The sequence below is a fragment of the Nothoprocta perdicaria genome, unplaced genomic scaffold, assembly GCF_003342845.1.
Source record: "Nothoprocta perdicaria isolate Ctin4 unplaced genomic scaffold, notPer1 scaffold_375, whole genome shotgun sequence".
Lineage (NCBI taxonomy): Eukaryota > Metazoa > Chordata > Aves > Tinamiformes > Tinamidae > Nothoprocta > Nothoprocta perdicaria.
The window spans coordinates 132,582-145,342 of record NW_020455616.1 but is presented as its reverse complement, the minus strand read 5'-3'; the positions used below and the strand labels follow the sequence as shown (position 1 = coordinate 145,342).

At 39.1% G+C, this 12,761-nt stretch overlaps 1 protein-coding gene across 2 annotated transcripts in view; it reads right to left on the bottom strand.

The window, feature by feature from the left end:
- KDM1A (lysine demethylase 1A) overlaps positions 1 to 12,761 on the bottom strand; it is a 34,575-nt gene that overhangs the window by 4,053 nt on the left and 17,761 nt on the right. For both annotated transcript variants that reach the window (XM_026044634.1, XM_026044635.1), the window contains 10 exons: positions 12,273 to 12,354; positions 11,299 to 11,393; positions 9,775 to 9,917; positions 9,146 to 9,236; positions 8,214 to 8,348; positions 5,545 to 5,618; positions 4,564 to 4,675; positions 4,064 to 4,196; positions 566 to 753; positions 65 to 179 (listed from right to left, as the gene is read on the bottom strand). In XM_026044634.1, coding sequence (XP_025900419.1) covers positions 65 to 179; positions 566 to 753; positions 4,064 to 4,196; positions 4,564 to 4,675; positions 5,545 to 5,618; positions 8,214 to 8,348; positions 9,146 to 9,236; positions 9,775 to 9,917; positions 11,299 to 11,393; positions 12,273 to 12,354 — 1,168 coding nt within the window. The remainder of the gene's footprint in view (positions 1 to 64; positions 180 to 565; positions 754 to 4,063; positions 4,197 to 4,563; positions 4,676 to 5,544; positions 5,619 to 8,213; positions 8,349 to 9,145; positions 9,237 to 9,774; positions 9,918 to 11,298; positions 11,394 to 12,272; positions 12,355 to 12,761) is intronic.

Genomic DNA, 12,761 nt, shown 5'->3' with positions numbered 1-12,761 from the left:
CCACAGTAATTAAAACTGTCGATGCAGTTCTGCATCAGCAAAACTACACCTGCAGCACATTTACCTTTGTACAGGTTCCAAAAGAGGAAAAGCTCTCCTCTGCTCGCAGTGGTGCTACCAACATGACCAAACAAATTGACGCTCGGATCCCAGAAGACACGATCAAAACACAACACAACCTAGAAACAAAAACACTTAGGAGTCAGGAAAAGCAAAAAAATCGAAGATAATTATACTCAAGAAGTTTTCATCACTGAAAGTCAAGAATACATAGTGCTATACTGCCTTTCATAGATAAATATACCCTTGTAGTYTGTGAATTTGCTAGTTAAGCTACAGCAATTCAATGAATTTAATATCAACTGATTAATATCCAACTAATATCAAATTCAATGCCATTTCAATCTGCTGATTATTTAAAAATTATACAGGACAGACGAGAATCCCTTACAGCCCTTCAGATATTTTTTACCATAAAAATCTTGCAAAACAGGAGTGGAAGAAACCATATACATTTCAGATTCTACTTATTGGTGTGCTGCAGTTCCCCCAATGACCACGTCACCTTGTTGAGGTTGCCAAATCCCATCCGCTGCACTGCAGATGTTTTCCACTCAGGAAGAGGTGGCACAAACTGGACAGCTGGTGGCTGCTGTTTGAGGACTCCCAAGGGAAGAGTACACAGCACAGCATCACATTTATAAATAAAAGTTTGGCTGGTAGAGCGGGTATTAACAGCTATCACCTCACAGCCTGGTAAAAGGAGAGAGAAAAAAAGCATTTAATAAGCTAGGGAGATAAAATGCCTTGTAAAAGGCCACTGCCAATCAGCACTGGATTAAAACCTAAAGAAACTACTGTTGGCTATAATCACAGGAGAAAACTTGTGGTGACAACCTGACACAAGCAATGACTTAACTTCTAGGCAAGCGAGTGTTCCTGGCCACATCTCATCGAAGAATAGCCTTTCTGGAACAAGCCTAAGGGTTCCCCCTCACCACAGAGTGGTATTTACGTAGATGCATAGCTAAAAAGCAAGTAAGGACTGAGCCTTTCATTGAGTTACCCTCCCAGTCCAGCTTCCTAAGCCTGAATTTCCTGCTCTGAAGGATGTAACTCCTTCCATTTGTTCGCTTCCATCTTACACACGCTAATACTTTCAACGCAAAATCTTGTGGCACCATGTTCTAACTTCTATTGTGTGATGAGAAAAAAAAAAAAACACAAAACCAAACCCACCACCATCACCACCAGGTTTGTGGTGCACAAACGTGCTGCATGTGCAACGCGCAGTGGCTACGGGGATGGGATGTGATTACATCCTCCCGGCCGTCTTCTCCTCTACAGATCAGCAGGCTGTTTGGTTGCTGAWGTCTGAAACTGTCCTCAAAGTTACTAAGGCACTTTTTCAATAGCAGTGCAAATTTAATTTCTTCAACTAATCTGCTTATATTGGATATCTCCATGCCTCAACCAAGGGTCATGACTCCTTTCAACCAGATACACACCCAATCAAGACTATCTCTGTAGTCCTCTTCCCATTCACATCCTGGCTTCCCTAACACTGTAAGACAATACACTACAAAAAGCAGTCATAATCTGAAGTAAAATATGCTAGTGTGGACATATACATGTACATAAACAATTAAGGCAAAGAGGGTGGAGATATCCAAACAACCCTGCTCTGCAGCAACATAACCTCCTGCAATGCTTTCATTTTAACTTGATTGCAATTTGGTATGAACATTAAAGAAAGGGAGTTACAAAAATACCCAATGTCTCCAGAGAACTGCTGTTATACTCCCTTGACCCGTCCTCTGAAGTAAAAACACAGATAATCAGCAGCAGCCTGTCGAGAAGCCAATGTGTTCCTCACTCCTCAAGAGCAGTATCTAGACAATACTAGGTAACAGTGCTTAGGATACTAATCCATGTACAGAGGAAAGGCTGTGGACCCTCTTGAAATAAATATTTATCGTACTAGACCTTATGATCTTACCTCACCGTTTCAAGCAGTCCCCTCTGTTCCTATATTCCATTATCAGAAACTCCTTAGAAATATCCCATAGCCCCACCGGCTAGTTTTAGGTGGAAAGCTTATTCCCAACACAAGTCACAGGAGATGAATCAATAGGACAGGATTTTTGCAGATCACTCCAAATGATATCYTTGGGGTGCTTAAAAACAAGATGTATTTCTAGAGTAGCACCAAGGATACATGATGTGGTTAGAAAGAGAACCCTCACCGGACCTGTAATGGCTTGAACACCTTGGCTGCCTTGCAGGCAACATCATCTCCAGACCCTCTCTCAAACTACAGAATAGAACATAAAATTTGCAATAGCTTCCTTCAGGCATTCAGGTTATAATRCGTGTACTGAATGGGCACTCTAATATTATAATATATCTTTAATCTGGTGGTTTAAGATATAATATGAAAGATGACTTGGCTCTAACAGAGAGGGTAGGAGGATCTTGAGCTACACAAAAAACCGCCACAGATAAATGACACATCTGTCTAACTGACTGTCTGCTGCATGTCCGTCCACACTGAGGGTAAACACAGAAGTGTAGTTATCGGCCTAAAACGAGGATCACTAGAGTCAACGCACAAGCAAAAAATCCCAAAATGGTTCTTCCAGAKGCAGGATTGCTTCTGGATATTTTCATGAGCGTGTAATGCTTCGCAGAAGTGTAAAAAGTTCCTCTAAGACATCATTAATTGATATATTTCTGTCCTGTTTTATGCTTAGACTCCCATCAAGCCCAAGAGAAGATGGAGGCCTCCTTTTAGCATTTCAGTGCACAGCTAGATATACACAACATTGGGTCCCTTGTAAGGAGACCAGGAGTCCCTTGGTCTTCCTACTGTAGGAATGAAGGATCAAGACAAGGATGTCTTGACATCCTTGACGTGTCAAGACAGACATGTCTGCATGGGTCTGAGAGCTACTTCAGCAGAAGAAAACAGGCAGGATGATTCCTTCTTGACTGGTTTAAAAACAGAAAGTCACAATGGACAAAGACTTCAGACTGATTTCAAGAACTGCATTATCTGTATAGATATCTACACAATGAAAAATCAAAGAAATACCTTTTGCAAAGGTATTGCAGACTTTACGAGGAAAAAGAAGCTCTAACCAGAGAGATGAGGTCCACCTGGATCCTTCAGAAGGCTGTTAATGTCAGAAATAATTAACCGACAGGAGATCACAGAAGTGAATGGCTATTTTTAAATGCAGGAATCCTCAGTGTTGGGCAAAAATGGAAAAAAAAAAAAAAAATTCTGTCACTGTCTGGAAAATGTCCTTAAAGAGAAAATTTCTGAGCAATGTAGGATTTGAAGACCGCAGAGTGCTGTTAAATGTGCATGAATGGCAAATATAAATCATTAACAAAAAAATACATACGTAACAGGTTTATTATAGAGTATACTAAGTTCTAATATAGACTGTTAGAACGGTTCACTGAAGCGGCTCTTATGAAGTAAAGRAAGGAGCTCTCAGATTACTTATTCAATCTGTACTCTTTTTCCCAGGAAAGGAAAAAGAACAAAAAAGACAAACCAAAAATCTACACATACACAAACACAGAGAAGCCTCTAAGGCATTTGAAATAACTGGGTTAAAAAACCTACAGCCATTGACAGCAAATCCCACACAAAAAAAAATTGCAAGTGTTTTGGGAATATTTGTGAAAAGCATGAGAGCTCTTCACCTACTTCCAACTCTAAGGACTGGCTGGCAATCCAAGACCACTTACTCAAAATGCACCAATCACAATAAAATACACAGGAGAACAGGAGCAAACTCAAATCTACAAATGCGGCTGGAAAGCACGGAGTCGARCCAGCCACGGAAACAAGCCAGAAACAAACATGAAAGGTTAATACATCTCTAGAGAGATTCCTAGAAAGTTCATTTCAATAAAGAAAGTAATCGCGCTTTTTTTTATTAATTTTATGAAGAGGGAGTTTTACTGGATGAAACTTCACCTTTGATTCCAGAAACACTGAAATCTGCTTTCTATGGCCATGCTCCCTCAAGAGCTGTTTTTCATTTACCTGAGGCTGTATAGCGAACCTGTCGAACTGCTGTATTTAATTTAATGTCCAAGCCTTCTGCCAAGGCTACAGGCACACATGAATATCCATTCCTCACAGTCAGGTGACTGCCTGTGAACTCAAAGTCATCATCCTAAAGAGGAAGACGCACAAAAATGACTCATTCAATATTAAATTATTAGCAATTTTGCACAGTTACAAATTARAAGAAAAAAAGAAAAAAGGTTTCAAGGGGGTGAGCTGAAAATATTTGGAACTCCTTCTGTTATTAGTCAAGTATTATCAGTACATAAACTTTCAGGATAGGTATTAAAGAGACTGTTTCGGCACCAAAAACTCCTGGGAATTCCATCCCCAAATAAAGATCATTTAAGATTTTTTGGTATCTTCACAGAAACAGGTATTACTTAAATTTTAGAAATTAGTAACATACAGAAACTTCCAGGAGAATTAAATAAATAAGAGCATAAACTTTTAATATAATGCTGAAAATTAGCTACCTGGTCCCAGTGCTTCAGTGACAGTGTAGACAGGGGCGTAGCATTAGCAAATTCTAGGTTGGCAAAATGCCAGTCAAGTATTTGTCTGTCTCTGGACGACAGATAAACATCACTAGAAAAAAATTGTAATAGAAAAAAAATACCATTTAGTTTTTAGCTTACAAATGCACTGTTTTTACCAAAACGTATTTACAATCTCTTATTTCACTCCCTTCACAGCGAAGAGGCTGAAAGCACCAACACCAATGGGTTTGGCTTTACACTTTGGTGCTTGTGCCAGCTCTCGAGAGCAGCTCTGCAGCACCACAAAGACACAGAGAAGTTGGCAGCAGTCCGTGCTGAGCACCCTGCAGACGAGCACCCGTCGGACCTGCACGAAGACATAACTACTAATGTCAGCGTAAGCCACAGGACGGGCCCGGGCCCAGGACGGGTCAGGGAAAGCACAGGACAAGGACACATTTGAAATAACACTAGCAAATATTTACAATGAAAAAAAMCCACATATTTTTAGTCTTGGTTGTGGAATCCTAAATAAAACAATCATTTAAATCTAAAATGGTGCAAGAAGAAACAGCATATTCTCAAACAAAGCCTCTAGAAGAGAAAGGAAACAAGAGATGCACAGAGGGAATGTGCAGAAGTATTTACAGGACATAAAGCTGAGTTCTTTTAGTTTTCCAGCGTGCCTTCTGTTATTGGCAGGATTTTCAAATCTCAAAGGCATCCAGAGATCAGATACTAATTACATTAAGGGTTATTGYTACAAGGCATCCTAAGAGAACTACRTTCTGTGTGCAAGTCMTCTCTAAATCCAAGAAACATAAATTTTCAGACTAAGGCATATGAACTTGATGAGTGAATCTATTTTATGAGTAACCATAAAAAGAAAGCATACCGTAACATTTTTGAAAGCCAACAAAAAAAAGTTTAAAAACATAAAAATCCCCGAGTATTTGTTTTTACAAGTTGTATTTTTACCTTGGTGGATTGGCTTCAAGCTCTTGAAGCTTCTCTTCCAGCTTTCCTTGTGTTTCTGCCAATTCATCATACTCCTGATAAGATTAGAAACCAATATTAGAATCAGTTAATTTGGAAAAGTATTTAACGGCATCACGTGGACTCAGACGGGATCCAATCTTCTGTGAAATCAGTGGAAGGTGCACGGGGTTTCCGTGACACCCAAGTCATGCTCTTTGGTTTTCAAAACCTAATCCAGCTTACTTTGCACTCCTGCTTTTCACTTATCCTCAAGTGTATGTCAGACTGCAAAAGGATTAGCATGCCAGTATTTCAGGAATCTAAACAGGGAAAGCTGAAGAACAAAGATTCAACACAATTCTGGTATTTCAAGGGCTGCCATAACACTGCACAAAACATGTTTCTACTTTCTGCATCAAAGGGTTCACAGGTTTTTGCAAAGGCAGGCATGCATAAGGCAACAAAAACATGATCTAATTCAAATATGCTTAAGAGATTTAAAAAAACCTTCATTGGTAGAATAATGTATATATGCAACAAACATTTTCTTCGAAGGCCAGTGTATTTGATTTGAGGAGTGTCCCCAATAGAGACAAAAGTATAAAGCTATTTTCAAGTAGCTAAATAGAAAAGCTACTGCTTTGAGGCATATCACAAATGGAGCTTTCGTAAGACCAGATTATTAACAGTTATTTAAATGTTGTCATAAATAGCAGATCAAGATCTTTAAGCATCTATGCAAAATACCTAAGAGCCAAACACACAAGAAATTGAGCTACTAAATGGAAGAGGAGAGGGAGGCAGAGGAAGAGGTGACATTTCTATCATTTTTAAAACCCTTCTTGGTACTATATGCAATAGCAAAATTTGTTAAAGTCTACAGACAGAAACWTTGTTTGCATTAAAACTCTGCAAGTTGGTTTTGGCTTCATTTTTTGGATAGTGAAAAGGGAAGAAAAAATGCTTCATTTTACCCTAATAGTATTTTTCCAATAAGATTAATACTTCCTACTTTGAAGACATAAATGAATACTTCTAAAAGCCCTTTGCTAGGGCCATTTTGTGCATTCCTGAACTAGAGAAATGTTTTTTGAATACAGATTTTATCTACCTCTTTCTATGCCATATGATCTCTACATCCAACTATAAAAATGGGATTCCTCAGCTAAATCTTGTCATTTRCCTTGTTGGCCAGGGAGATAAAGTGAACAAGCCTCAGTCATGGTAAGTCAAGGTAAGTACTTAGGCAAGCACATAAGCAGCACGACCAGTGCCTCTAACTCAGGAGTCTAGAATTCATCATTTGTAAAAGTAGATGAGATGAATCCTATTTAAGTGTCTGTGTTTTACAAAACACATTTAACGAGCGACAACATCCTTAACTTTATGCAGTCTTGTCCCTTACTGTTCACCTATTATACTGGCACTTGCCTAGAAACAAACCATTCGCTCCAGACCTCTGCATGTAGRATCCACAACTAAGTTTCTCTGGTGACAGTAGACTGAAGAACGATCCAGTGATCAAAGGATGGATAATTAGTAGTTTTACAGGTTAGTATTTTTATTGCCTTTATTGCTGTTAATGATTCTTATTTTGAAAAGGATAATTATTTAAGGATATTCCTCAATTTTACTTTCGCAGAATAGGATACTGTGCCAATTTTCACACAGCTAACATTGCTAAAAACTAAAAAAGCTGGAAGAACCGCATGAGGGCAAAATATTCTACTAGAAAGTAACTGGAAGTCTGTTTTGTGAATACACCCAACAGATATACCAGGTACAGACACAGCAGGGGTTACAGATGAAGTCACACTAGAGTCAGGCTCATTGCTGCTTTTAAAAACTGAGACTCCTTTTTTCAGATTTCCTTCCTCACTATGTCTATCTTCTCTGTGGAAGTACAGCAAAGAAAGACAGAAGTCTTCTTTCAGTTTATTTCATTATGAGAAGCTGGATCCCATCTAGGACCTAGCCAAGGGGGAAAACAATATAAACACTCATATTCTAGTCCAGTAAGATATATCACTAATGGCAAGTGACCAGGGAAAGAGGGGGAACCTTTTCTAAAAGCTCAGTAAATATCCATGGAGCAGACAAAACTTTTTTTTTTTTTTTTTTGGCTTTCAAATAAATACTTTCTGATATACCAGTAGCTGTAAAACCTGACCAGGATGGCGTTCCTGATTATAGAAGAAAGTTTTTATGATTTCCTTAATGCTTTCATATAAGCAATTACAGAGACACTAATTCTGCTCATCAAAACTGATCTTGTGCCTTTGGAGAGACAGAATTTTTCTCTGGAAAACACCACCTCCACTTTACAGGAGCAAGATCCTCTTTAAATACAGATTCCATTTAAGGACTACCATGAGACTTCACAGTTAATGAATTATAACCTAAAATATGACTTTTGTTATGCTAATATAACCTTATTATGGGAATGCTCTCTGATGTGAGCTGCTAAGGACAGGAACCTCAAGTACTCAAGCAGTGCCCTATCATCAATATTACAACTCAAAAGTTATAATATTGGCATCTATCATGCTCTCTACAAATACCAGTTCAGAGTGAGAACTCCTGGAAACAATTATATTGGCAATTTCTATTTGGCTGCTCAGGGTTTCAGAGTCCATTGATTTAAGTGTTGCATTCATGCCACCATTTACCTTGCAAAGCGCTGTCAGATCTCTGTGCTTGCTTTTTACAAGGAACTCTGCTGTAATATCCCGAGGTGGTTTCACTTCTGATGCTTCCTTGTACTGTTGATGTAGTTCTTTAATCTTTTCTTTYAAATTTACCATCTTTTTTTAGGTGGAATAGAGGAAGAGAAAAAGAAAGGYAGACAAGGGAGAAGAGAAATTCCATGTAAGTAAAATGGATATTCATCTTGAATCATACCACTAACACCAAAGAGATCCTCTGTTCATCAGGTATTAAAAATACGCAGATCTGACTTTAAGAAATTATAATAAATGCTACCAGTACCCTAATAACAAAACTCAKCTCCAAAACACGACTGATAATCTGAAAATAGTTTACTATATGAGCACTGTCCTCAAATATTTTTCATGAGTAATCTCTGTGAAGATGATGGCTATCTACMACAGCCATGGAATTCCAGAGCAGAAGTCCAGAGATGGCCTGTAACGCTTGCTACGCTGCAAACCATAAATTTATTTAGTTGTCCTTTCCTTTAATTGACCTTTTTTGGAAGTCAGGTAATTCCATTATTTGGAAAGTAAAACATTTTAAAATAAACTGACCAAAAGCTTCACTTGATCAACACCTCTAAAGGAAGCTTCTGTGCATTTTCATAAAATGTTAGATACTTTCTGCTTTCTCTAACCAGTTTTCTTGTTTATGTCAGAGCAGAGAAATAGGCTCTGGAAGATTAGAAAAGTAGCATCAATGRAGACAACTCTCTGGGACTCCTGTCTCTACAGTGCCTTTAGGCCTCAAATGAGCAGAGATATTTTAGAGCAAAATTAACGGCAGTCTTCTTGCATTTTTTTGTGAAAGTGTTTGTACATTTTACCACTACTGGAAGAGCACAATGTTAACCTCTTGTTCTGGATGTCATCATTGGACAAGACCTGACCTTGTTAAGAAGATCTTTCAGCTCCTCCTGTGTTTTCACAATCTTTTTCCAGTGCTCAATCTGTTCATCCTTCACATGCTTCTCCTGTAATCTGGAAGGGGCAAGAAGAGCCAGTTTCATCAAAAACTCCTAGCAGCATTAAGAGACTTCRTTATGTCAATCTAATAATCATAATGCAATCAATCACACCTCAAATAATATTTTGCTAAGTAGCAGTATACCAACTAGAAAAATTAATACAAGTTTCTGTAAAAAAATGGCCACTTAACAGCTAAAATAAAATCCTGGAGTTACCTCATATTTTTAAAAGGTATATTACGAACATCATTCAATTTTAAGTAAATGTAAGTGGGCTTCATATACATGAAGGCATATTAAGTCTGCCAACATTTAGCGCATCGTTCATTTTCAGGAAACTTCAATGGCTGATATTTTAACCAGCATCTACCTTGCATAATTTGGTGAAATAGATAGAAAACAACTATACAAATTAGGGTCTAGCAAAGGACAGACAAACAGCTGTTTTAAGTGCCCCAAAAAACATCACAATTGTTTCAGATTTCTTTTCAAAGTTATTCCAAAACCAAACTCACACCGGAAAGTCTACCACGAGGAATAAAATCACTTACTGTATGACAACCTCCAAAGCCTGACCTAGGGAGACAGGTTTATTATTAAGAACATTAAAATCCAGTTGATGACTGAGGTAGGAGGTAGCTTCCAAGAGGCGGTTGAATTCTTGCTCGACCATTTCATCCTTCTCTTTTGGAACCTAGAAGTCAAAAGAAGAAACTTTCTTCTTAAAATATTATTCCTAAACAAACAAAAAGAGAGAAATCACCAAAGCTGAGAACCTCAGAGACAAGACATTGGAGTCATGGAGAAGAAATTTTAAAGAAAATCAAGCAATGACATAGATTACCTCCCTTAAGGAAGTCTCAACGCAAAGCAATASCTGKTAAGTATRCAGGTAGTTCCATCTACATGTGAGGAGGAACTTCTTTGCTGTGAGGGTGACAGAGCCCTGAACAGGCTGCCCAGGGAGGCTGTGGAGTCKCCTTCTCTGGAGGTCTTCCAAACCCACCTGGATGCCACCCTGTGCCATGTGCTCTACGGGGTTGGACTGGATGATCCTTAGAGGTCCCTTCCAACCTCAACCACTCTGTGATTCTGAAACCGAAACTCTAAACATCTCCTCAAACCAGAGCAAAGAGCAAGGAGCAGTGCAGGTGCATTCTTACAGTAGCACTCGTAAGAATCACTTGTCCTAAACTATTTGACACTTTAAAAGCGTTTCCATGAACGAAAGCAGCTGAGAACTAGCACTTGCAAAAAGAAATCTAACATCCTTGGCTCTCTCAAGTGGCCAGACACCAAAGCCTGTACAACACAGGGGCACTTTGCCAGGTGATCCGACCCAAGAAAAGGAAGCAAGAAGTGCTGTCAAACCACAACCACATTGAGCCAGCTGCCCTGTCATGAGGGAAGCAAACCAATTGATGGCCCAAACAAAGGCTTCATTATGGGCAGATGACTTCAGGAAAGCTTCCAGAATGTTTCTGTAGGCAGAAAAATTGGTCCTAGCCACAAAGGGCTTAAGAGGCTTGACATAACTCAGTGAAGGAGAAAGCAAAGAGCTTATCTGAGAGCAGTCAGCATGACTGGGAACCTGCCCATGCCCTCAGTTCTTGGAGGGATGAGGGAGGAAGTACTACAGGTCACTTCYAGAACGCTGGTATTGACTGTCCTGCAGACACCCAAGAACTCTGCCACTGCCTGGGTGAAAGCATCTGTTATGTGAGGAGCAGCACACAGCTGCTTCAAAGAGAAGCGAGAAAACTGCCTAATGAAAAAGTAATGCACCAGGAAGCCAGGTTCCCACTGGCTCTTTCCCCCTTGCCGTCCGAAAAAAAAAATCCCTCTCAAATCTGAGGTTAAGATTAAAGTTAAGAATTCACGTGGAAAAAATAAAATAAAAAATAAAAACAGGTTCTAGAAGACAGCACAATTCTGCTGAAATATTACTACACTGAGTGAAAGAGGGTATCCACTTTCCCTTTTCATGGGGAAGTTTTCATAATAGATCAATAGGCTGGTAACAAATATTTTATTCATAAACCTCTTAAAAGGAGTATCTGCAATATAAAACTTACTGCTTGTCCATTTGCTTCATAAAGTGGGCATTTTTGCTTGATCTTAGCCAATTCCATGTTTACTTGTTTGCTGACCACAGCCATGGGATTCCCACCTAGAAAACATTTTGTATAATTGAACCTTCTTGGAAAGCTTGCCTGCAATTAATAGCAAAATTAACAGCAAAAACTATGCAAAGACAGTAAGCATATGAACTTGAGCATGAAACACATTCAAGTGAAGCGGTCCGAGACTGTCACAGCTTTACTTCCACAGCAGTTTTTCAGCAATGTCATGAAAAGAATCCCTGCTCACAAACACTTAAAGGACACTATGTAGAAASTGATGATCATAAAGGCAGAGTCTTAACGTGGCAGCACCGCTGGCAGGATGGTTCAGCCTGCCGGGCAAGCAGCAGAGCATTTGGAGAAAGMCCAAGCAAGTTCAAGTGTTTCAAGTTTTACTACCTAGAAAGCATAGACCAACTAAATTTATTTCCCCATAATTTACCTGCCCCCCCCCAAAAAAAACTCTGACAAAAATCAGAAATAGGATTAAGTAATTTAATTAAGAATTTAAAAAAAAAAAAAAAAATCAAGTCAACAAACCACATGGGATGTCAAGCTTCTTTTGAAATCCTTTACAGAAAGGACTTTCAGGTTCAAACCTTGCTTTAGAATGGGGCTCTTCATTCCTCTCTATTTTGTGTAAATAAAAAAAAAATCATATGCCATTTCTCCCATCTTTCRCCTTGGCTAGTTCTTCTTTGCTACCTAATGTGTCACTACTACTTCTCTCTCTATATTCAATTGCGGCTCAAAAATACTCTGCAAGATTCAAGAGATCAAGTATTAAATACCAACGCGCTCCTCACACTGGAGATCAAACTAGAACGTCAGTTTGACTGTGAAAGGAAAGGGCTTAAGATTTCAGACTTGTAACAGCCTGGCCCCTAATTTTCYTCCCCCTTCCTTTTAATTTGGGGGTAACTCACCAAGTCCTGTTACCACCATTGCTCCCAGGTCAGCAACATAGTTCCCTTTGCGAAACGTGGCGACTCTTCCTCCTACACGGTCCTGTGGAAAGCACAACGGGTTAGAAGGAGTGCTCAGCAAGGCAGCTCATGCAGGCCACCAAAGAGCTTCTACAGAACATGGGCAAGGACCCTCGGAGRCAGAGGTCCAGTAAACAATGCAAACTTTTCTTACGACCACTGAAAACAAGCATCTGGCTCGTTATTGCCCTAAGAAAGACTAAAATGTTTAAGTTGCATTAAAAAAAATGTCGCCTAAACTGATGTGGAATAGATCTAAATATACATCCAGCAGGATCTACTGTGATTCAGAGAACCACCCTTTACTGACCACAGACAAATTATATTTACGTTTACTCTTTCCACCTGCTACAACAATTCTAATAGCTATATTGGAAATGAATCTAATCAGGCGTCGCAAAACCAACATTTTTGCGTTTGAAAGACCAT